The sequence below is a fragment of the Haliotis asinina genome, chromosome 3 (assembly GCF_037392515.1).
Source record: "Haliotis asinina isolate JCU_RB_2024 chromosome 3, JCU_Hal_asi_v2, whole genome shotgun sequence".
NCBI lineage: Eukaryota > Metazoa > Mollusca > Gastropoda > Lepetellida > Haliotidae > Haliotis > Haliotis asinina.
The window spans coordinates 36,446,796-36,473,648 of NC_090282.1; the positions used below are offsets into that span (position 1 = coordinate 36,446,796).

The following is a 26,853-nucleotide window of genomic DNA, read 5'->3' on the forward strand; positions in this document are numbered from 1 at the left end:
GGACCATCATATAATATTAAGCTCTGGATAGCCAGTCGAGCATGGCTGGGTGAGAATGCACACCAGGTCACGTTCATAGCGAGATAACTACTGTGAGAGAAACGTACACCCAGGACTTGACTTCACCTGACATCTTGTTGACTTGTTGATTGCAACAGTTAACGCAAGAATTTGGTGTAGGACCTGATGTGATGGATTGAAAGCAATGATGCATTGTAACGAATCCTGACCACATCGGTGGGAGGCTGAATCTGGCAACAACACCTGGATGTGCCGGTTATGTTTGTGGATTGAATAACTGACTTTAAACTGAGCTGCGTTACATGCAGGCCGAACAATTGTGACTTACTAAGTGTACATTGATTCGCAATCTCGATCAGCAACAGCTGACAGGGACCCGCGTTAGAACGAGGACTGGGAGGAATTTGACCGTACGCTATGGGGGGAAAGATGGGGTAAGTGTGGCGTTTACAACTCTGACACATTCTGACGGTAGGTAAGGTATGTTTATGTACATCTTAGTAACCGAGAGCTACTTAATACTTGGTTTGGGTCGGAATTATTCATATGGAAGCCCCAACTACGAATAGTTAGAAATCTTATCAAGATATATATACGTCAGGTATAAGTCGGTTATCTCGCTGTTAGACAATGGACATTGTTGTCATTGCTGATAACTTATTAATGACTGCATGCAGCGTGATAGTGGGTCTAAAGATATCGCTGACAGTAATGGAAGCTGTAGACTGTTAGTGTGATATACCTGTTGTACAGTGTTCGCGTACGCGCGTAGTCTTAGGATGGGTGAGTGAGTGGTTTAGGGAGTGGATGGGTGAGTAAGTGGGTTAGGGAGAGGATGGGTGAGTGAGTGGGTTAGGGAGTGGATGGGTGAGTGAGTGGGTTAGGGAGAGGATGGGTGAGTGAGTGGGTTAGGGAGATGATGGGTGAGTGAGTGGGTTAGGGAATGGATGGGTGAGTGAGTGGGTTAGGGAATAGATGGGTGAGTGAGTGGGTTAGGGAATGGATGGGTGAGTGAGTGGGTTAGAGAGTGGATGGGTGAGTGAGTGGGTGAGGGAGTGGATGGGTGAGTGAGTGGGTTAGGGAATGGATGGGTGAGTGAGTGGGTTAGGGAATGGATGGGTGAGTGAGTGGGTTAGGGAATGGATGGGTGAGTGAGTGGGTTAGGGGGTGGATGGGTGAGTGAGTGGGTGAGGGTGTGGATGGAGTTAGCACGTTGACTTATTTGTCTTTAACGTTGCACTGAATGTTTCGGGAGCTGTGCAACAACCTATCAGATTAATGTGGGAAGATAACTCAATGCGGTGCATGCCAAGTTTCAGATTTTTGTGAACTCATATTAGGCTAACACACTTTCAAATTTATCAAGGAAAATCTAGGCCATAAACAGCGTATCCTGTCACGAGTGTGGGACACAACACTGCATATACTGGCATCTCATTCAATCACCCGTACCAAGCATTGCTTGACTTTTGACTGGACAGTTCACCACGTAAGATAGGGTATGGTCATAAATAATGATAATTTGTTATAATGAAAACTGCCATTATGATAATCTCTTCCTTACCTGATAATCTACGCTGTTGCAGATAAGTGGATCAAAGAGGAATAAACAGATATGAGTGAATGTTTTGATCCAAACTATTTTTGCACCAAGTCCCACAGCAAATCACTTAATAACGATTGGTCCTGCGTCATGGACGAACTCATGTGGCGTTAATTAGATTACAGAACAGCATTTAGTAGACAAGTGCTTTATTTAAACGCAGCTAGTTGTCGTGGAATGGCTACGTAGCACAACCTCCATACTTTCATTCTCTGAAAGTCATGTGTTGTTTTTGACCATTACAAAATGTCAACATTTACGCTCCGCTATGAAAAGGGCACGTACAAAGGAAGTCCAACGGTGATTGGTCATGTGACACGAAACCTCAAATGTAGCCGGCTATATTTATGTGTATTAACTGAAAATTTAAATATGATAAAAGTATTTGCTGGATTTTTTTGTTAAAAAAAACAAACAAACAAAAAACACATTAACGTGGCATAGCATATAATATCCTATCGACGATTATATCGAAATTCTTTGAAGGTATGCTTTCGAATCTGTTCGTTCAGTTTAGGATAAAGTATACTGATGGAAACAAATAAGGGAACATCACTTTATGGCAGTGTCCCTTTGTTTATGCTCAGAGTTTCTCCCACAGCGCTACTGAAAGCTGGTGATCAAACCCTCAAATATATTATGTTCCATTATTTGTTTCTCTTAGTATGTATCTGGGTCCTGATTCACAAAGCATTCGTAGCGTTACCACCCCTCGTAACTCTTACGTAGCACTCTTTTACGAATGTCCCCGAGCTACGAACGTTTTGTGGATAAGAACCCGGAACATACAAAACAATGCCTAGCATTACAAGAAATACTAAATTTGGTTTGTTTAATGCAAATTTGTTATTCCTAAACTTAAAATATTTTGTTTCGTCACCTCCGACGATAGTTTTGACAGGGTACAAGACACGAATTAGCAGTTATAGTACGCGCAAGAAAATACACAACCTGTCCCACTTTCCACTAAATGTATGATGCGTCCTTGTTATAACGCGTGTTATAGATCCCGGAAACCGCGTTATGGGGAGGGATGACGGAATCTGAAAGGTCCTAACAGTCACTTCAGAGTTTTACATCTCTATCAAGTATTTTAATCACACGGTCCAGTGGGATTAACCGTATGAGCATGCCACAACATGGCTGTAAATGTATGGTCAATAGACACAAGGAATCTAGTTTTACAGCAACATAAAAGTTACTTGACAGAACGAGAGACAAGCCCTATACTCAGGACCTGGTGGTCGTACGTTCAAGCAGACTCTTCTCACGTCGAAAAGCTGGGTTCGACTCCTGTCATGATAGTACTGGAATATTACTAAACGCGGCGTAAAATCACCCCACTCATTGACTTAATTAGCAACGTTGAGGCTTAGGGCTTCTTTGCTGTCAAGTGCGTCCTTTAAGCATATCGAGCTAGGTCAAGCATGGCATCTGACCATATGCGTGAAATGCACTTGCGCTTATTAGGCGGACAATTCACCCTCACAAAGATAGGGGAGATGGGGTGCATGTGCGTTAGCTCGCCTTATGGTTGGAGTTTCCGGGTTCGATTCCCATATTTTGAGGCGTCTGAGGATATTGTCCAAATTGAGTTAAAACATACTAAAATTGGTGAGGTGAGGTGATGTGAAATGAGGTTTAACGTCACACTTAAGAATATTTCGCTCATATGACGACGTGCATGCGTGTGTATGGTGCAAGCTCACTGAGACACCATACCGCAGGTACGCATGAATACCCCACTCAGACACATTATACTGACTCCGAGTCTACCAGTCCTTGTTGTACCAATAATGCTGAGCGTCAGGCCGTGACCAAGCACCATATTTTAACGTCTTGCGGAATGGCGCAGCTTAGGACCGAAACCGCGATCTTCCGCTCTCCAGGCAGACCCTTTAACCACTACCCCACGGAGGCAGCCTCACGACCTGTATAACGACATTTCTGCTCTTCGCTAATGGTAATACCGGATTGTACCAAATAATATACTTCACTAGTGACAGTGAAGTATCGCATTTATATAAGAAACACTAGCAATGTTATCAGTCCCAAGTCACATTGGAAGGTCTTCCTAACCAGTCTGACTCTCTCAGAAGCACTGAACACTCTTCTCTGTATTCACGTATCATTATCGACAAATCATAATAGTAATAATGATAATGGTACTAGTGAGTGAATGAGTGACTTTAGTTTTACGCCGCAATCAGCAATATTACAGCTATATGATGGCGGTCTGTAAACAATCGAGTCTGGACCAGACAATCCAGTGATCAACAACATGAGCACCGATCTGCGCAATTGGGAACCGATGATATGTGTCAGCGAGCCTGAAGACCTGATCCCGTTAGTCGCCTCTTACGACAAGCTTAGTCACCTTTTATAGCAAGCATGGGTTACTGGGGGCCTATTCTACCCCGGGACCTTCACGGGTTGATAATGATACTAACGGTACAAATATATAACTGTAGTTACACAGTGTTCAAAGCTTTATATCACAAATATACGATATGTGACAACAAGTTAGTGTGTAAGTGCCGTAACTGCGAGAGGTAACGTCATTTCTCAGACCAATGTTGAAACACTACATACACGCACATGATTGCACTATCCATTCATTTGTGTTATCTCTCCACAACTCCACCCCTCTCCTCACAATACCATAAGTTCCTATCATCACAAACAGGACTGTTCTCACCATGGCTCTAAAGCCAACCGAATCAATACCCACGTACTATACATCGTCGTAATGGCTACGACTTCAGCATCCCCTGGCTCCAGCTGCAGACAGTACTACAGTGGCAGTATTAGGAGTATCAATTATTCCCTCTGGCGGCAGCCGAACAGCTGTACAATATAGGAAACGCTAGCACGGCGTCCTGTGTGTATTGCCAACACTTCAGTCATCGTCTACAGTCGCAGGTCGTTTGTTTCAGTAAGTATTGTAAACTTCCCCTCAACCCCCCAAATACGTCTAAATAAGGTTGCAATGTCGTTTTACCAAATGAATGACGAAATTTCGTACATGATGCAGTTTGAACTTGTGTCTGTCGTTGTACATGGATTTCTGTTTTTGTCTAAGATTTTTGTCGCTCCATATAGCCATATGCTGATGTTGTTGCTGCCTTATGCCTAGATGCAAGCTTGAAAGCTCATGTGGGCGAAGTGTTTCCGTTTGTAGCTACGAGTATAATCTATAAAATTACAGCAGTCCATTTTCTTGATTTTCTTTCGACTGGAAGGACGTTAGCGCGTAGATTCGACCATAAACACTCTTGTTATACTAATACATCCATACCTCAAATGCACATAAATTAGAATGCGATGACATTTTATGACAGGCGCTATATTAAAGCATTGTACGAGTGTGTTGACAATGTAAGACTAAACCAGCATATGGGTGTTAAATGACACACATTATCAGCATTGTACTCCACTTAACGAATCGATGTATTTGACATTCTGGGTTTAGATAACGGACGTCACCTGTTACCGATGTCGTAAGTGAGTGAGTATGATTTTACGTCCCTTTTAGCAATATTCCAGCGATATCAAGTACTTGTCAGAAGTTACTTGGGTTCCTGAAACATGGAAACCATCCGTATAGTGGGTGGTGGGGAATCCAGTTGGTTTCCATTCACTGAAACTGAGAGTTTACAGTTAGATTCCAGTTTGGAATCTGTGATTTTTGTATTTCTGTAAAGGGAAACCAACAAGAAACTAAGGTCATAGGGACACCAGAAAAATGTGGGCTTCACATGTTGTATCCGTGAGGGGAATCTAACCCTTGACCGTATCGGCGACGGCGCGCGAAGATCCAGGTTTAAACTGGTTAGGACTTCAGTAACAGTAAGAGACGACTTAAGGAATCGGATGGTCAGACTGGCTGACTTGGCTGACAGATATCGTTGGATCTCAGTTGTGTAGGTCGATGTTCATGCTGTGGATCACTGGATTGTTTGCCCGGGATTCCACTGTTTACAGACAGCTGACATATGGGTTTTTATAGAAAGCACCTTTAAACAATAAACAAAACTTTATGGATAACTTCAGCTGTCTCGTGAATGTGACGTTTCAGATTATTTTACTATTGTCAGGTAGATTTATATTGTATATAACTAAGATACACAGCGCTCACATACACGAATGTGAGCGCTTTGTATTTTAGCTGTTGTTTATATATAGCGCTATGTATATCATCTATAGTTCATATGTAGCTCTAAGTATTATTTTCTATAATTCATATGTAGCGCTAAGTGTTTTTTTTCAATAGTCCATATAGACCCCATCCTCCCGAAAGTCAAATGTTAGTTTTCCTAATGTGAATATTTTTCATCTGTGGGAGTTACAATGTCGACATCAACAAGGTTAAACATTATTCCAAAACACAATGGCCTCCAGTCAGATCAGCACCAGTTCTACCGTTGTCTCCACGGCAACCATGTCATGTAATGTTGTACACGCGTGTAACGACACGCTTCAGGTGTCCTCGAAATTAATTATGAATGTCGCCTGGCAGTTGATACGGTTCGCAAATTACCATCCTTGCACAATAGCTGTAAAAAAGGCGTACAGCATGACAGCAAACATGTTCACTCATCACTCTGTCCTCAATACGAAGTTGTTGACGCTTTCTCGGGAGTTATCTCCCTTTCTCTAACATAGCATCAACAGTTACTGTGAAATAGTAGTCACATATGTTGTTCTCATTTTACGGAGATATTTTACGGATTCATAACACATATATAAATTCAGGCCCCACACATTGTTTAAAAGACCGCTTGGGTAACAGAGTAGTTGAAGCGTTTGCTCGTAACGCCAAAGACCTAAGTTCGATCCCCACTATGGGTACAATCATACAGTGCATGTGCTGATATCTTTCACGTGATATTCCCAGTTTATCGGTAAAATCGGGTTAAACCACATTCAATAATCCAATATTTATATCTATTATATAAATATTTATAACGGTAAACGGTATTTGTTTCTGAACAATCTTTCATTTTAGACAGCATCTAATTACACGCTTATTCACGGCTGATATGCTATATTGTAATTATAAATAATGTTTGCTATCGTGTTCCTTTCTTGGCGGTCGACTAGGAAGATCCGGATTCGAATCGATGTTCAGTAACCCATGCAAGGCCTAAGAGACCAGTAGCATGATCTGGTGGTAAGGCTGGCTGACTTGGTGTCATTGTATCCCAATTGCGTAGATCGATGCTCATACTCTTAATCACTGGATTGTCTGGCCCAGATTCGACTATTAACAGAGTGCCGCCAAATAGCTTGAATACTGCTGAGTGCGGCGTAAAACTAAACTCACTCATTCCTGGCGGTAGATAAGTAGGGTACCTCGGGACATGTCCTTTGAAGAGTTAGACACCCATCCTTTCACGTTATATATATGATTAAATATAAGACATGCATCACCTCTAATTTGTATAAAATCAGTTATTACTCATGGAGCAGTTTGTCCTAAACATCCCAAGCCTGCCTTAAAAGGCGACTGAAATCAGGCTCGCTGAATGTTTTCCGTTGTCGTATCCAAGTTGTGTAGATCGGTGCTCATGATGTCAACCACTGGGTGGTTTGTAATTACTCTATTATTGACAGACCGCTGTCATAAAGCTGGAATAGAGCTGTGTACGTCAATAAGCACCAAACAAAGGAACTCACTAAAGTCAGGAACAGCAGTCCGTGTTCCATTTACACTCAACTCATTCCTTTCATGCCTACGTGTACTTTTTCAATACGCTTTGTCTGCGTCGATTTCAGGTGAATCGAAATAAATTAGATACAGTCAACTGATTCAAATGCTGATGATGAATAGATCATATAGACAACATAATAATCTATGAAACTATTTGCCAGGTCGTATATTGTATGGCCCAGCTCCCCAACATTCAAGCCGCCGTGATATTGCTGGAATATTGCTAAAAGCGGCATAAAACCAATCTCACTCACTTAGCATTCAAGTTCCTTTATTGCATCCAGATTCACAGTAGGCAGAAAAACACTTTCAGGACAAGAGGTTGTAGCTGTCATTTGGTCTTTACATAGACAATTCCTGATCTACCAGCAAGTATCTCAAGGCTGTAAAGATTGGAATAAGATTGTTATAAGTAAAATGTATCTGCCTAGCAATGATAACCTATATACACAAAGAGCTTAATTAATCACCCCTCTGTATGTTTTCAATGATAGCTTTTTAACGCGTACATGAAACTGTTCGTGGTGACAACGATGGTAAAACATAAGCCACGGTGTAAGAGTGCATCGTAAGCGCATTGAATGAAGTATCCTTGGTCTCGGTGACTTCGGTGAGCTTGCGTTTAGTGAAGCCAGTTTCGACTTCATCAGCTTCCTGCCTAGCCAAACGAGTCAATCATATTGTTTTCTTGGTACTTTGTCACATTCATTATCTGCACATACGCCCTTCTTCATGTTCCATTTATGCTTGACAACGGCACAAGAATCTGTATCGAAACGTCACACTCACGAATGAAAGGAGCTATTATCCATTAAGTTTGTTCAGTACAAGATTGGAGAAAAAGCATGGATTCGATTTGGACTGTTTTGTTCTTACGGATTGTCCTAAGCCAAACTACACACTTGGAGGCCATAACAGTGTAACCGTTAGTTTTCACGATTTCTCATTGCTCTTTTTAATCCAGTTGGGTCGATGTTTGTCTGGTGGAGTGGAATCCACGAGATTCAGCAGTTTAAGCTCGGGAGCATTTTTAACTTTGAGTCAGCTACAAAGAAATGTTTACTTCGAGACTTTAAAGCTGACCCCAATCTGCTTCCGAAGCTATTTTCTTTACTTTTGAGCGTCGGTATCTTTCTCTGTCTACACAGCAGCCGTACTTCCTACTGTTCTAACTGGATTTACTAGTCCAACGTTGACTTGGTTGACGGGTCTGGTCACAGGCCGGCGTTACATGACCGGGGTCCTTGTGTGCGGCGGCGGGAAAAATGCTTTCGTTTGTAGGCGACTTTCGTGAACGGTGGAAGGTACCGATCGGGCAGGATATGCTTACCTTTTTCGCGAACACCTGGTGTCATCACTGATTTTCAGTAAAGCTTTTCATATAACTTTCTTTTTTACGGCAAACGGAATTTGTGTTTGACGATATTCAAAACAGGATATTCATTTGCACTGAAGTTCTCTTTTCATATCACTATTTAGATTCCTTGTTTTCTTGAACTAGTGAACATACCCAATACTGTATTGAACCGGTGCATGCATTAATATTTACATAAATGCAGTAACACGCCCGCAAATACGCACGCAGCTACAACCAGGCTGGAGAGATCGAATACAATAGTCATTGCGTCCCTTACACATATATTTACCCGTGGAAGCGTAAACAGAAACACTGCCATTTCTCATAGCGACCTTTGCATTGCCAGGAACAGCTGTTGGATATAACGTCGCTGGAAATTCGATATTTTCGCCATTTTTCTAATTGATTGTGACACATATGTGTCTCTGATTTGAAGCTTGTACCAGCACATGTGTTGTACCATTGAACATGGAATAACAGTGGCAGGTACACCAAGACCTTGTCATGTGATAAACATGAAGATGATACCTCGTGTCAAAATGCAAAACAAACCTTCCAACTGGAAACTTTCAGTTTGATAAAACTTCAACTCCTAAACAATTCATATAAATAATGGGGCCGTCGCCATTCCGTCAATGCAAAACAACCTGTTTTGACAGAGGAAGTAATGTATTGATTATGTTGAACTTAGAGTTTGTGAAGGTTGACAGTTCCCAATGAATAATCGATGATTTTATCACTCTGCCTGGTGAGCAGTGGTGTGTGTCAGTGTTTGACCTTGACAGTCAATAGTTTCTGTTCATCATAGGGGCTGACAGGCAGTGATGTGTGTTCATGTTTGGCCATGATTGTCAATAGTTTCTGTTCATCATAGGGGCTAACAGGCAGTGATGTGTGTCCATGACTGGCCTTGACTCTCAATAGTGCCTGTTCATCATAGGGTCTGACAGGCAGTGATGTGTGTTCATGTTTGGCCATGACAACGAATTGTGTCTGTTCATCATAGGGTCTGACAGGCAGTGATGTGTGTCAGTGTTTGGCCTTGACAGTCAATTGTTTCTGTTCATCATAGGGGCTGACAGGCAGTGATGTGTGTCAGTGTTTGGCCTTGACAGTCAATTGTTTCTGTTCATCGTAGGGGCTGACAGGCAGTGATGGGCATCCATGTTTGGCCTTGACTCTCAACGGTGTCTGTTCATCCTGGGGCGCTGACAGGAAATGGTGTTTGTCCATGTTTCATTTTGACACTCAGTAGCGTTTGTTCATCGTGAGGTTCGACAGGTAGTGAAGTGTGTCGATGTAGTTTTACACTCAGTAGTGTCTGTCAGTCGTGGGGACTGAAAGGCAGGGTGCGTGATTGCTCCTTTTAGGGTGGTTACCGGGGGTACTGCCAGAAGCGAACTAGGACGTGTCTCAGTTGTACATATTTTGTTTTCAATGTCAAGAACAGAGCCTTTTCAGGCTTCGTACATGCTAGCCTAATAACGCCGAAGGTATGTTGTTGTTTCAGTTATAATATATCATGCAGAACAGCATTAGCATGTGCATATTCCCGTAATCGCTGGAGCATTGCCGTACATACTGCATATACCTGTTACCCTCGAGAACCGTTCAATACATCACGATATACGCTAATATGTTTCATCTCTTTAGTTGCATAATGAATGCGCTGCCACATTGTGAAACGATGAATAAAGATAATATCTTCACACAATTTACTTCATTCGAAAACTAATTGAAATCAGTTGATAAAATGTGAGATGCAAGATGCAATTAATGAAGCTACAATAAATATGTAACACTTCTTGGCATATACGGTTTTCCTCTACTTGTTTGTTTGTAGAACTACTCCACGATTGTGTTCCAGCTACACTAAGCGCCACGTCAGTAATCTATTCTAGAGTAAACCAATGACTGACTGCATGAGCAAGGTCTCGGGAATTATAACCCATTACAAGATATTTTACCAAACCTCAAGCATCAATTTATAGACGGCCCATTCCATGAAATATACCACAGCGGGAGATAATATCATGTACTGTACATCACAAAGGTGTCTCCCTCATGGTTATACTGTCTTGTTCACGTATCCATATATAGAATGTAACGTTTATCAAGGGTTAACCTTGATATGTAATGCTTACTTTGGTTTGTCATTCCATTTCTTGGTTGACATGTGTGTTAATGATTATAGCACATTGCTATAACATAGCATATTTCATTGTTTCATATTGGCATTTATCTGTGTTCCATATTGACATTTGTCTATGTTCCATGTCAATATTACATTTCCCATACAAAAAGATTTCGGTTCGCAAAACATTATTTTGGAACACACTTTACATTATTTACACCCATAACACACGCAGTTTACTCAAGTAATAATGTAGTGATCGGGTGATTACGTCACAGACATTTGGGACCAATGCCTACACAGTGGCACCATTGTCGATGAACAGCTGGAATATATCTCATTGTCATGCAAGCACTGTTTGTCATTTTCATTTTATCTACCTACTGAATCTGCATATTCTAACTTGCATCACAGGTGTCAGCTATCAAAGTGACATGGAAAACAGTTGCTGATCATTATACATATTTCTGTTTATCTCCTTTCTCATATAGGAATTGCATAACATAGAGAAACTGCGTAGCTGTCACAGAAGTAGTTGAAAATATACCTCTGGTAATATCGTGAAAAACAGAAAAGGGGCACCTGTAGACCGACAGGGTAAACGTAAATCTGATATCTTCGTATGAACAAGAAACGCTGACACATGCATTAGTCAGCACGTGAAACGTAAAATGACTACAAAATTCAGTCATTTCTCGTCATTTGGTGTAACAACAATTAATGTAAATATATTTCATCCATTTCATGAAATGTCTTTTTATCTAACTGTAGTGAACAGGGATGTGTGAGACGTGTCTGCTCTGGACACAGCAAGAGTCAAACAAACAGGTCAAGCTGAAGTGCAACAGTTTTTGCCACAATAGTTGTAACTGTTAGTGACAAGTGATGCTGAAATTGTGATCCACTTTTGTAGATTAAGTTATCAGGTTGAATTTCATAAAATGACTGAAGTATATTGATTGTTGTCACACAAGATTATGCAAAATGGCTGACTCTTTTAGTCATGGTATAACTAAACAAACTTGTTATTATATTCACATACTGGTCTTTAAGATATACCAAATATACTGTGGCTGTTTTCCACAGTATATACTCTATTCATTCAGTAAAGAAAAATATCTCAAAGCAGAAAAAGTGAGTGAGTTGGATTTTACGCGATAGCAATGGAACTCCCATATATGTGGGGAATCCAGGCCAGGCATTGAGATCAGCTAACGACTGCTTCAGCCACATGGTACAGGTCCCCACACCACGCCCATCGCCCTGATGTTAAGGAGGAGGGTGTTTACCTGAATGTCAGTGGGTAGTAGGTCCACACTCGGTAGATGAATAGGCATACCTGGTAGTGTGGTGATGTCTCGCTTTTCGTGGTTTATGTTTCGGAAGTTTGGGTCAGAAGAGTGTTCTTTATCGACTTGGTTGATCTACCCATTAATAAAGGGTCCTTAAGATGCAAACTGTCCAAGGATGCCGTGAGTTGAAGCTAGGGCTAAACTTTTGAAACCGAGGTTGTGATCCATTATAAAGACAGTTTTGTTCTTAACAGCAAAGCAGTGTTTTTGTGAGGCGAAACCTTTTCTAAATACGAAGTCATTCAATAAAAAAGCGACAAAACCACTTCCTTACCACCTCAAACTGTATGAGGTATTATCAAAGCGGTCAAAAGCTGGATGGGTGACAGTGTTCGACAGACTGACTCCTGAGAGATTCTAGGACGTCAGTTCTGCCCCACAACGAGGCCCATCTGATACGTGTGATATCACCGTAGGCAAGACAATTCGTTCAGTCAGCAGAAGATGGGTACCCGGTGGGATAAGTCATGTGACTATAACCGCTATGTGCATACCTCGTGTGGAGTTTAGCGCCATATAAGCGGACTCGTTACTATGGTTACTAAGGTTACAGTTATCATGCAGTGATAGCGTTCACCATCAACGCACGTCAATAACTTCCACATTCTCATCAGTACGAATCAGTATCACGTGATTGCATAAATCAACAATATATGAATATATGGTGTGATAATCCTTATTTATTCAAGGCGTCTGGTGATTCATTGCTATTTTCTGTGCTCCCTAAACTAAATCTGGAATTCCATCACGGTGAAACTATTACAAACCTAACGAGCATTTTACATTTGTTGATTTCGTAGATAATCGGTAAAATTGCATTTGTTACTGACAGAACAACATTACAAAATAGTCGAAGCAATGCTGTGCTTGAACAGAACGAAAATGAAAACTATTAGTTGTCAAATACACTATCATGAACACCGAGAAATTTGATAAAGTAATTATTTGCATATTTTCAATTTAGTACGTGATGTTCTTTGGCACATGTTTGGAAGTAACGTGACAATGGTAGTTACCCGCGACAGTCTGTGTAACGTCCTTTGTCAGTTCCAGTTCTCTTCATGGCTGGCATATCTACCCAGCCAAAATATCACAACGGTCTTACAACAGTAATGTTTTCATCGTAACAAACGTTATTCTGTGGACTCCCATCTACGTCTCCACAACCCTGTGGCCTGACGTTTTGAGTCATCACTTTACCGTCGCCACAAGGTAACGTTATTTCATGCAAACGTATTTTACTTTGTCCTAACTTTCTTTTTAACGTTAATAGCATTTTCCCATTAGTGAATAGCATATAAGAAACAAAGCATAGATTCACATCAATGTTTAATCTTCTATTAATATTTTGTGTGTTGTTTATGGTCGTGTCTTCTTAAGCTGTAGCTAAACAGTGAAGAAAGAATCTCAAAGTGAAAGTTTTACAGAAACCTCTGGGATACAAAGTTATAAGAATCGTTATAACGTTATGGGAAACCCAAAACATAACGTCTCCCCAACATAAAGTTGCAACGTTGTAATTACGTTGTGACATAACGTTATAAGATGACTTTATAACACTAACGCTGTCATGACGTTACCAGTTCACAACCTTCCCACAAATACTGTGTGTTAGCTGGATACACCCCTAAAATAACTGAAACATTATGTCCATGCCATTTTCTATGACCAGATATCCCCATGCTAGACTGTCGTCTTGCATGTGTTTGGTACTCTTGCAGCCGATGGTGCAGAATACCTTCGCCATTTCTCAAAACTTCCCGTATCATCGCTTTCCAATGCCATGGTCGGGCTTTAAGCTAAAACATTATGAATATGGTAATTGTTTCATCCCATTTAATTACTCTATTCTGTCGCTGGAAGTAGACGCGAAAAAACTCCATTTCCATAATGGCGCATATGCACCTGTGTGTTTCAAAATATGCTGTATTCCTCGCCTGCAGAGTATGTGCACAAAGAGACAACACAGACTTGTTAACCTAGTTATTCAAGCATGACACGTGTCAATGTGATATGGAATCCGGCCTATAAGAGGCATTGCCGCGTTGTCGCATAGTCGCGTTGTCACCGACTAAAAAATGCGAAAAAGGCAAGATTAACCAAAGCGCGACAATTCGACAACCCGACATTAAAGCTTGTCGCTATGTGGTATGTCGCCCTTGGGATGAGCAGAAACATATTTTTCAAAACGCGGCAATGCAACAAATGGCCGAAATGTCGCACATGGGCGCATTGTCGCACTGTCGCGCTTTGGTTTGCCCCTTTGTGCCTTAGTGCTTGTTCTTGAGAGGGCGACAACGCGACAATGTCCCTTCTAGGATTCCATAGTATGAACAGTAAAATCTGACATTTATGATGAGTCTGACTTTTCAGTGCATGGCGTTCCTTCAAGAAGAAATGGTTTTCCCATGTAGAGAAACTCTCCTCAGCAGGAAGTGACGACATCATACATGTAGACATAATAACACAACAGTACCGAAATATTGTTGAGCATTATAGTGCCGAGTCGACATGAGTCACTCTGAATAACATGATTCATCTTGATTGGATTTTGTACCATGTAATAGTCCCGAAGTATATACTGTATATAGCACATGGCATTTATTAGTATATGCAGTGCAATGACTGCATGAACTAATAAAATATTACACTGTTCGCTTAGCTACATACGATGGAAATAATCACGATGGTCGCTGACAATACATGTTAGATTTGAACTAAAACAGATTACCCAAAAGATCAAACTATGAATTGTTGCGAAAACGGACAAAAATGTTTGAATAGCTGAGTAAATCTTTACATTGTGCAGAGGCCGACAAAGGCGCGTTTATATACTTGATCCTCCCTGAGCTCACTAGGGACTGTTGGGTAGCCTGGTGGTGAAAGCGTTCGTTCGTCGCGCCGAAGACAGCGTTCAATTTCCCTCATGGGTAAATGTGTGAAACCCATTTCTTGTGTCCACCGCCGTGATGTTGCTGGAATACTGCTAGAGCTGCGTAAAACCATACTCATTCACTGTAAATAGATAGTTTTGCAATCATTATCATTGCAAACGTTAGTTGCAATATGCATGTATCATACAGATGGGTTTTACGCCACTTCCAGAAACGAGAATGTAGAGAATAAATTCTCGGTTACTTAAATTTCAAATTAACTATAATTTCATTTTACGACACTGTCACACAACATATGGTAAAATCAGCTCATATTCCCCGTGGGTTTCTCTTGCAAGAATATCAGTTAAATTGCCCTATATGTAAAAATATCTGGAGCATAACCACAGTTGCTGAGATCTGCTCGGAAAGTAGAACACGACTGATAACGTGTTGATAACAATAGGCTGTTTATAGAACTTGTGACTGCCCCCAACACGAAGTCAACTCGTTCGTATGCAAACACACTGTGACTACCATTGCTACTGGTAAGTCGCAGGGACTGTTTCGATGAAACTGTAGTGGAAGCCAACTTCATTGTTTGGCCATATTCAGGGCAGCTGCATTTTCACAGCAGCCCTCAACGAGCGTTTGTGATGACAAGCTATAACCAGGCTTGTGTATAATGTGGCAGATGTGTTAATCACCCAGCTAGATCTATATTGCAACTAGTGCCACACGTTAGAATGATTTGCTGACTAGCAACAGGTGTCTACACATCGCTGAAGGAATAGAAATGTAAGTACCATTTAAAATGTGTACATTGTCAATGTATCTAATTTGGAATTATATTTAAGGGTTGTCTATACATTCTGGGGGTATTTTGCATGAACTGTACACTTGTTGCGTTAATGTAAAAGTGCAAACATGCAAAGATGTGGAAATGAATTTTGTTGAATGACGATTACCATATTCTGATCCCGAGTCTTATTAATGTTGATTTCCTTTATGCTTCACGTACTAAATTGAAAATATTCAAATAATTACTTTAGCAAATTTCTCAGTGTTCATGATAATGTATTTGACAACCAAGCACAGTATTGCACAGCATTGCTTCGACTATTTTGTAATGTTGTTCTGTCAGTAACAAATGCAATTTTACCGATTATCTACAAAATCGACAAACATAAAATGCTCGTTAAGTTTGTAATAGTTTCACCATGATGGAATTCCAGGCGTATTTTAGGGAGCACAGAAAATAGCAATGAATCACCAGACGCCTTGAACAAACAACGATTATCACACCATATATTCATATATTGTTGATTTATGCAATCACGTGATACTGATTCGTACTGATGAGAATGTTGAAGTTATTGATGTGCGTTGATGGTGAACGCTATCACTGCATGATAACTGTAACCTTAGTAACCATAGTAACGAGTCCGCTTATATGGCGCTAAACTCCACACGAGGTATGCACATAGCGGTTATAGTTACATGACGTATCCCACCGGGTACCCATCTTCTGCTGACTGAACGAACTGTCTTGCCTAAGGTGGTATCACACGTATCAGATGGGCCTCGTTGTGGGGCAGAACTGACGTCCTAGAATCTCTCAGGAGTCAGTCTGTCGAACACTGTCACCCATCCAGCTTTTGACCGCTTTGATAATACCTCATGCAGTTTATAAGGTGGTAAGGAAGTGGTTTTGACGCTTTTTTTTATTGAATGACTTCGTACTTAGAAAAGGTTTCGATTCACAAAAACACTGCTTTGCTGTTAAGAACAAAACTTTCATTACAATGGATCACAACCTCGGTTTCAAAAGTTTAGCCCTGACCCTTTATTAATGGATAGGTCAGCCAAGTAGATATATATTATAAAGAACACTCATTTCCACCCTGAAAAACAGCCACAGTATATTTGATGTATCTTAGAGACCAGTATGTGAATATAATTTCTAAACCACTTTGTTTTGTTATCGTAAGTTTATAGTGAACGAGTGAGTAAGTGTGTTTTTTAGAAATATTCTAGCAATATCACGGCGGAGGACACCAGAAATGTGTTTCACACGTTGTGCCCATGCAGGGAATTGAAAATGGGTGACGAGCGCTCTTCGTGACGAGCGAACGCTGTAACCATTGGGCTACCCCACCGCCCCCTTAAGTCTATGTCACATTAAGGGTATTACGATAACCCTAGCGCTAAGGTAGTTTTGTGCGAGGGATCCCATGCTAGTACCATGTATACGATTCTCTGTCTAATCAGGTCTAGTCATCCAGTCACAACGACCTTGACCCAGTTACAGATCCAGTCTGTGGAAGCAAGTCTCCGGGGAATACGTATCTCAGTAATTCCCCATGTTGATACAATTCTACATGCTACATGCTTTAGTAATTGCGGCAGAAAATGTCAGTAAGTTTCAATGTCATAAATGCTCCTTTGTGAGTTATTAAGGGCTTATTAAATACATGGTTTTCTCATTAAGCAGGATCGGTGTATCTTATAAATAATTATCGTAATTACAGACACTGTCATTGTCATTACATCATGCGGTTACCACAGCCAGGAGCCTTGTCTGGAAACATTCATGCTATAGTCAGTATCCGCATCGTTGTGCAATACTTCATAGTCATACTATGTGTGTCTGTATACTACAAACAAACAGTATGGGAACACCATCAAATTTGATAGTCATAAACGTAGTGAGGTCATTTATACCCTAAAGTAAATGCTTTGTTTTGTGTATTTTAAGGATACTTTAACCGACATGCAGTGAGGCAGGTGATTCAATATTCATTGAGTTTGAGTAAAATGAAACATTGTTCAAAACAATAGCAAAAAAAAAAAAGAAGAAGAAAAAGAAACAAAAGTGCTGAGACACATGGGCATGTAAAAGACTCGTTTGATCGCTTGATCGCCTAACCCCTTTGGTCTGACATACAAGTTAGTTAGATCATTTGGTTTCGATGTAAAAACGAGATAAAAATGACTGAGTCTCCGAGATTGTTTTATATCAACATTAAATTTTTTTTTCTCGAGAATGTTGTGTTTAAACTAATCACTGCTTCGAGGTAACCATATTCGAGACAACACACTCAAAGCACGCGCTTTTGATGCATCATCATCATCATCATCATCATCATCAGCAGCAGCAGCAGCAGCAGCAGCATTTTTGGCTTGTTTCCTGTTTAGCCATCGTTAAATGTTGGCGTATTCCTTCCTCTGCCCGTTCGTTATGTAAATGCAATACTAAAGTTTTAATTATGTGTGATAAAATGAGTACATAAATAGGGCGGTCGTTCCATCCTTGTTAGTCAGTACCAAGTCACGTGGTAGCGAAGACTGGTAACCAAAGTCACAATGGTAACCGACCTTGACAGATGTACCATCTGCCTCACAAATCGATGGCAGTACTAATATCGAAATTGTTGCATCAAAGGTGACGTGTGACGCATCAGTCAACGCATTGCTTGCGACAATATGCGGGAGACAAGACCATTCCATATATTTGCGCAGAATGTCAGCATGAAAAACTTATATAATCGATTTAATGCAGCTCATCTCATTTTCTCCTGCTTCCTATTATACGTGAATCAATTGGAGGAAAATTATCATTTCGTCAATAACCGGGTTACGCTGTCTGGTTTTGATGTATTATATTTTCTTTCTATGCTGTATTTTATTTCACAGCCTTTCCTATACTTTTATTAATGTTACACAGTAAACGTTGAGTCACGTTTTCATAACCACGGCCTCGAGGAATGGCACAGCAGGGTGGGTATGTGTTTACGTTGATATCACAGTTGTAGACCAACGTTTTACTGTTTTGTCGTTGCATTCGTTTCTTTTTTAAGCTTGTTATATACTCAGTGATTAACTTTCATGTTTTTCACTCTAAGGCAGATCATTTAATCACAGTACGTAGAGTAAATGAAGTGCTTTGAATGTATGTAGTTGATCCCAACCATGATACAAATAGAACACTTTGTCTTCATGCTGTGACCTAATACCAGTGAAACATACCACACCAATAAAGCATACCATCTGTTAATATAAGTCTTCCATACCCAAAGTGTATACCATACTGCACAAACTGATCCAAACCACCAGCCATACAACAGGAAAGTACATTGTTCTATGCAATCGATATACATCTATCAAATAATTGACCCAATGGTCATGTTGTTCAACAAGGAGCTCTATTCATCGCTTTCAAACAATCCACGGACCAATGTCAAGAACCGCCTTCGAACTAGAAGAATTATACTGTAGTGAATGTACCAAGTGTTACACATACAAGCAGAGAGAGTGGGGTCGCGCAGTGGTGAATAACCGTGGTGAATACCCAGGTTCAATCCACCAGTCAGACCAGTGAGCTATGATGTTGGTCATTTTCAGTGATGCGGGAGAAATGTATCATAAAATGATAGCATATCAGTATTTACTTGTACATTATAAGTTGTTCACATGTCACGAGAGGGGCATGGGTTGAGCCTGAATTTATGTCAGTTTTGAAATGTTTGAAGCAGGGGTACAATATAAGATGTTTACTGGTCACTGGGGGTGCATCAATCCATGGGCACAGAGGGGCCAGTGAACAACGAATTTATCTTACCGAACACCTCAATGTTAATTTTGAACTGTTTGAAGCATGGGTATCGGATTGTACACTTCAGCAAACCTGTGTGAATCAAACGAGTCGAATCTTGCATCTTGCTATTTTTCCCGCGTGTATTGTCTTAGTAAGATGTCTTAGTGTAATTTCCCTTTTGAATATTTACAGGGGACGTTTGAACGTTGTGTCAAAATTTATTTATTGGAATGCGAGACAAATCTTTTCGTAGCCATCACTAGGTTTTGCAGACGACTCAAGAAACACAAATTTACAGTTATCTCCCTTCCTTCAATTTGCATTCGCAAAACATGGGGTAATTTTGCGCACATCATACGTGATTCAATGTTATTCGAGATGAAGAATTACTACCACGAGGTACCAAATGAGTTCGGCATTCCCAGCAGGGTAATGTTACTCACTTTTAAGCGCAGTACACTGAAAATAATAGAAGAGCGCTGAACCAATCAGAAAACGACATTTGCGTATGAGGTAAGATGAAATATCAGTGCAGTTCCATTACGTAGGTTGTAGTTAAACTGCTGTACATAAAATCAAATAAAACGTGTGTTTCAGAAAAGAGAAAGGCAAAATGTCACAAGCTAAAGGGCCTGCCCTCACTCGCCAGATGACAGAGGAGGAAATACAGGAACAAAATACAAAAGTGAGCATATGGACACAGGTCATATTTACAAATGTATATTTTTGGCATTAAGAGTCATCAGTATCCATATATTTAGGGAGTTTGAATTGTGTGACTGGTTTAAGGAGACTCATTCTAGCAACTGCTGATTTGATCGTCCAGAACTGGATTAACTGTCCAGCAACAGTTATACAGGTGAAACAGAACCATGATCGAAATGATGCACCTAATGACCATTACTTGTGCGCGTCTATATAAATATACGCTTGAAATTATAGTAAACAAATACGTAATATTGTTTCACCAAGCGACGTGTCTCCTTGAATGTAATCAATTCCGGTATAAAATTTATCTCCACTTCAGTTGAGGTATCTCGAAGAAGAATTCAACTGTATGGACGTGCTTGGCGACAACAGACTCAACTATGGGGAATTCGTCAGGCTCATGAGGTTGCTGAGGTACCCTACTGGGCATGAAGGGGCGAAGGTTGGTACACTTAGGAGATAAACATCATGTGTTGGCCAATTTCCGGGTGCTATTGAGTATTTGAAGCACGGGAATGTTTCATTTGAAACCTCCGGCGTCAGTCAGCCGGAGGTTTCAAATGAAACATTCCCGTGCTTCAAATACTCAATAACACCCGGAAATTGGCCAACACATGATCTTTATCGACATTGTAAACACACGATCTAAGGTCTAGAAACTTGAGTCATTTTAGATGCTGTAACAATTTGTAATTGAGCGAAATGGAGGTATGCCGCTTTTTGTAAGTGTGTTAGAACAAATACAGTTATACAGAATTAAACCGTGCTGGAGTGCTAGTTTGTCCAAGCATAGCGCTTGTTGATAGAATTAGCATTCACGAGGATCTAGCTGACTGATATATCCATTAGAAACTGTTACAGCTCCGTAGACATCATCACTCAAACCGACCATGAAACAAAAATATCCGAAAAATACCAAATATGGAGATTCTCTGGGCTTTTTTCGTCGCCAGTAGCATGTCAACAGGCGGGAGTATAGCAGATTGTCAGGAGAAAACCAAAGAGTTTTCTGAGTTGACACAAACTTGCAATTAGTGTCAAATAAACACAGTCGATTCCTTATATGCTTTGCATTTCTTGCAGCAAATTTGGTTGAAACAATTGGGAAAGAATGAGAGAAGCACCATGTCAAAGAACGAATATGTGAAATTGATGACGTCAGACACTACCCTAGAGAAGCTGTGAGTATTTAACTGGCCCGTCCCTTTCCCCAACAATGCAGTACACGGCAAAATACAAAAGCTGCCATGCCTGTTACAATGTGACTGAAACCTTTCTATCCAGGTGTGTTTACAGGTTGGGTCCGCCACTTTTCGACTGACTCACAAACCGGTAATGGAATTAGTCATATAAAGCCAGCTTGCATAAACAAACGCCGGCACAGACCTCGCATGCCACAGCGAGTCACATTATTATCCCTTATTATAGAACACACATAACAACAGCTGTGGCAGCATGTCTCCTTGTTGTGTCATAGTAGTGATACATTAAAGAATGAAACACAATCAAATGATACCTGTTACATGTTTGGATCTACAGAGAGGATCAGGCAACTTAGCGTATATGTGATAAGACTATAACGATGCTGTGTAGCCTGGGTACCAGACACAATCAATTCCTAGTGTACCTCGTGCTTGGATACCTGTCTATGCCTTACGTCGCATGGTTTTCCTATATTTTCTGATCAATTTTCTGAAATTAACATTATCACCATGCATATCATCATACACGAGGTGAACTTGAACAAACTTGTGTTAACGGTCAACATCTTTCGGAGTAACATATGTTATATTTGGGATTACACCTTCTTAGTAAAGTACACTTTCTAGTACTTGAGTTGAGTAGCAGCCGAAATTCGAACCCGGACCCTCAGAGTCAGTCACTTAATCGCCAGCACACAAAGTCAGCCGCCGCGACTTCCACATGTTAAATTTGACCACTTTCTAAATGGCATTGTGTAATCATCTTCTGGGGTGCATAACTTTTATTAAGGTGTAAAGAATGAATGCAGATTTCAATCTCTCATTGTCTAGTCAAGACCCGACTACACTACTTAGCTCTTTAAGAAGGGTTAAGCAACCGAACTTAAAGCAAGTTACGTAGGTTGTGAGTTTTGCGAGCACCTTGTGTCATCACTGATTTTTAGTGGGATAATCAAATTTTGTTCGCAACTGTTTTGCCTTTTGGAGATTGGCATTGGCAGAAATTGAGACTGCTTTTTTTACGTAAGATTTATAATGGCTACACCTTATGAAATGTATGGATACATTATCTGTTGGCTGTCAGCTTATTGTGTAACGTGTGGGAATATTGATTTTGTATCATGCCCAACAGATAATTCCGTTTTCATATGGGACATTTTCGTGCATCCTTTGTCAGGAGATACAGACACTTGTTGCAACAGCCCATACACCGGCCACGTGCACGATCATAAACTATCAATGATTTTAATATAGTTCTTTATTAATGGTATGGCTGTTCGTGAGGTTGACTGACAAATGATACATATCTTAGTCATCATCACGATGATGATCATGATCATTATCATCACTATTATCTCAACGTCCAGCAGTCTAGAGTATAAGTAGCTGATGAACTGCCAATGCTAGAGTACACTGCCATACATTTCATTGTTTCATATTGACATTTATCTATGTTCCAGAGCAATATTGCATTTTCCCAGCACATTATATTGAACTCCCGTTTCCTATATGTTCTATATAAGCAGCCACGTGTCAGAGCGAACTTATTCCGACATCAAAGAATAATTGTTGTTCCATATTGCTACAACACTTGCGTGTGATGTTAATGATAATAACAACAATAGCGCACATAACTATATAGGCCTCAGTTGTAACAAGCACAGCGTGAACATGAACCTTCGTAAACATATCTTGAATAATGCAACATGTATGGCAAAAGACCCTTGGAGATCGGCGTTAGAATTGATCTTCAGCAACCCAGGCCGGGGCGACCGGTGGGATCGGGTGGTCAGGCTCGCTGTCTTCCTTGACATATGTCATAGTGTCCCTAATACCTAGATCGACGTCATGGTGTTGATCACTGGATTGTCTGGCCCAGACTCGATTATTTACAGACCTCCACCGAAAAGCTGTGATATTGCTAAGTTCGGCGTAAAACCAAACTCACTCATTGAACACCAATTTGTAAGGAGTTTATTTATGGTTTAAGAAGGACATTCCGATTCTATATTATTTATCCCTTTTCCAAAATAAACACGGTTCTATACATTTGATTAAATATCAAAATTGATGCATAGAGGCTTTATAGAACTGTGATTACGACCGCAATTCATTTTGGAATGACCAACACGAATCAAATGAATTCAACCCTGAATTAAACGAACGTTGTAAAGATTTGTATTAACGCACTACTAAATTCGGATGCACATGATGTGGAAAATGTCATTACTGCTAATTAATGACAAGTGTGTGACTCAGTGGATTCATGAATACATTGATTATGCTTGATCTGTCATGAATGTAGATAGACAGCCTCCAATGAATAGTAACATATGTATCTAGTATGTCATTCGGAAGATATCTGTACAGCTGCAAAGTTCGTTTGCGAGTTCGTTGGTTATTAATACAACGGATATGCATAAATCATGGTTGTCACAAACTGTAGATTAAGGAAAGTGTTCATCATGCAAAACTGGAATTAATCGCCCGAAGATACAGGTGCCATAGAAACGAGGAATGTTTATTGATAATGACACCATGGAAACGAGGAATATTTTATTGATAAGGACATTCAATGTTTCTTGTTGAATATGGCATCAAGCGATTTGGTTTGTTTAAATGTTACAAACGTATACAACAAGTATTTGTCATTCGTCAGTGATATTAAGGAGGTCGACAGTAAAAGGTACCTGTGAAGATACGGTTTGGTCTTCTGTAATCCATACTTGTCCTAAGAGGCGACGAGCGGGATCGAGTGGTCCGGCTGGATTAAAGCTGATTGCGGCGTTAAGCAACAAACAAAACGCACTAATGAAATATTTAAAGAAACCGAAACACCACTATATCAACCTTGACAAATTCGAAGAAATATACATGGCCAAGAAACTTTACAATAGTGAGTGAGTACTGGTTTACGCCGCTTTTAGCCATATCACAGCAATAATACGGCTGCGGACATCGAAATGAGCTTCACCTATTCATCTATGTCGGGAATCGAACGTGACGAGGGGACGTTATAACCATTGGGCTACCCCACGCAAAGAAAAGGGTATATAGGGATATGGGGATGACGTTAGAATGTCCACTACCCCTGTACCTAGACGAGTGTGGAACCTTGAAGTACCCCTACGGATATCCAACATTATGTGATGTTTATTTTGTTCCGCCGATGGGGTAGCATGGTGGTAAAAACAATTGATCGTCACGATATTGTCACGGGTTCAATTCAACTCACAGGCACAATGTTTAAGCTCACGTCCCCTACCACAATATTGCTAAAATTAACAAACCCATTTACTAATTCTTTTGTGTTCCTACAGGACAAGCGTCTGGAGGTGTGTGTATGAGGAGTTCGACCACGACCACTCCGGGTGGGCCTCCAAGCAGGACGTCATCAATGGCCTGGAGAACTCCCTTGGTATCCCTGTACAAGGAACGCTGAGAGAAAAGATTGACGCCATGGACGAAAATGGAGACGGAAAAATCTACTACTCGAATTTCCTTCGGATGCAGCTGCATCTGATCCAGAAACAAGGCTCAATCACACACGATGCCACCGCCAAATGAGTCCAAACGAGGCTAACAGGGTCAAAACCTCGTTCTGGCTTCAACAGCAGCAACAACATGACTCTCAACGTGTTCTTTCATATAATTTGAAGCCTAAATGGTAATTATAATGTACTCTGCTATCAAACGACAAGTTCAACAGTGCAAAACGGATGGTGGAGGGAATGATGCCAGCTTTTTAACGTTCCATTTGACATATATTATATAAAACCCGGCTGGTGGAAGAGTGTACGGCACGTGTTATCTGAAGTGAATGCTTCAATTCACAAGAGTCAGCGAGGTGCTAGGAATGCACGTCTTGAAGTGCGTTCATTTTGCTTATTAATATTCCGAATATTTTACAATATTATTTACAATATTATATCCATTTCGATATTTTGATTTCATGTGCTGCCATTTGTAGAGGATATAGATGTATTTCAATACCATACATTAAATAATTATGTTTTCTGGAAACACAATGCAGTTTAACACTGTTGAATCTTCATGTTTCATTACAACAAAGAAATAGTTTCAATTTCTATGGTATACAAATCAGGAAAGAGCAAATATTGTTTTTTCTACATATCTCATTAGCATAATATACGTTTCAATGTTTCAGTTACAGGGTTCTTTGTTAATATATGGACTTAATGCTCACATTAACCTTCAACACTGTGAATATTAGGTACTCTTGCGCAAGCAACAGCCATTACAGGATCTATAGGATTTTACACTAGTATTTAGGAAAGTGTATAGATGTAGATGATACTGTATTATGATACTGTATTATGATACTGTATTATGATACTGTATTTTCATTAACCTTCACCTTGATATAGTTTGATGAGTATAGTTTGATAGTTTGATAGATATTAAAAACATACAACAGTTATATATACTGAGGGAAAAGTAAAGAATCACATTAAAGTACACAAATGTTCCTTTATTTTTCCAAGGTTTTTCGCAAGCTTTGTATCGCATAGCTTGTGAAGGAACCTGGAACAAAATAAGGGAACACTTGTGCATTCATGTGATCCCTTATTTGTTTCCCTCAGTATATGTTTAAAAAATAATGTTAGAGGGATATACACACACATTTTCTCACATTATGGTTTAGTTAAATAATTATTAAAATTTATAGAAAGACATTTTCTACACACCTCCTCACGTGTACTTGCTAGACTGGCAAATGTGTTCAGTATTAACTTTTATCGGTTTTTCCACTTGTTCTTTTTATCGACTTATGTATACATCGTGATATATACAATACAAACATTCAATATAAACAAACTGAACTTATGTATCTTTTATGCTTCTGTCCTCTTGCTAGTTTCGTGTCTAGAATCTGTGGGGAAGTTACGATCATCTTGTATGTTTGTACATTTTTGCAACCTTTAAGCTTGAATAAACGCTAATGCATTCATTGTGAGTGATATTCTTGTATCTGTTTGATAACGGGATCCGTATCTTGGATCAGACTTTATGCACAAATATGGTGTCGATAGATGGCGTCACTCGCAGCTGAACGCTTTACTGTTCGGCAGTGATTCATAAACACTTATGAAATATTCAGGAACGTTTACTGACCTCTGCTTTCGTTTAAATCACTCTGCTTTCGGTTTAAAGTTTAAATCTCATATGATGTCGGAAATGACTTTTTGGCTCTTCTTTATGTAAGCAATGTACATTTCCCATCAAAAGTTTTGGTTCGATAGTGTAAATCTAGCCACTAACTTCTGGCAGC

At 40.1% G+C, this 26,853-nt stretch overlaps 1 protein-coding gene across 6 annotated transcripts; it reads left to right on the plus strand.

Moving 5' to 3' along the window:
* LOC137277904 (uncharacterized) lies at positions 1–26,532 on the plus strand. Of its 6 annotated transcripts, XM_067809903.1 has the most exons (6): positions 4,412–4,559; positions 5,097–5,132; positions 20,248–20,335; positions 20,678–20,800; positions 21,442–21,539; positions 24,881–26,532. In XM_067809903.1, exons 3-6 carry the CDS (start codon positions 20,264–20,266, stop codon positions 25,125–25,127), a joined length of 540 nt encoding a protein of 179 aa, XP_067666004.1. In that variant the 5' UTR covers positions 4,412–4,559; positions 5,097–5,132; positions 20,248–20,263; the 3' UTR covers positions 25,128–26,532. The 6 variants fall into 6 exon arrangements, with proteins under 6 accessions (XP_067666000.1, XP_067666002.1, XP_067666004.1 ...); XM_067809899.1 differs by lacking the exons at positions 4,412–4,559; positions 5,097–5,132 and adding an exon at positions 1–455; XM_067809901.1 differs by lacking the exon at positions 5,097–5,132 and having other exon boundaries at positions 4,230–4,559.
* Positions 26,533–26,853: the final 321 nt, after the last annotated feature.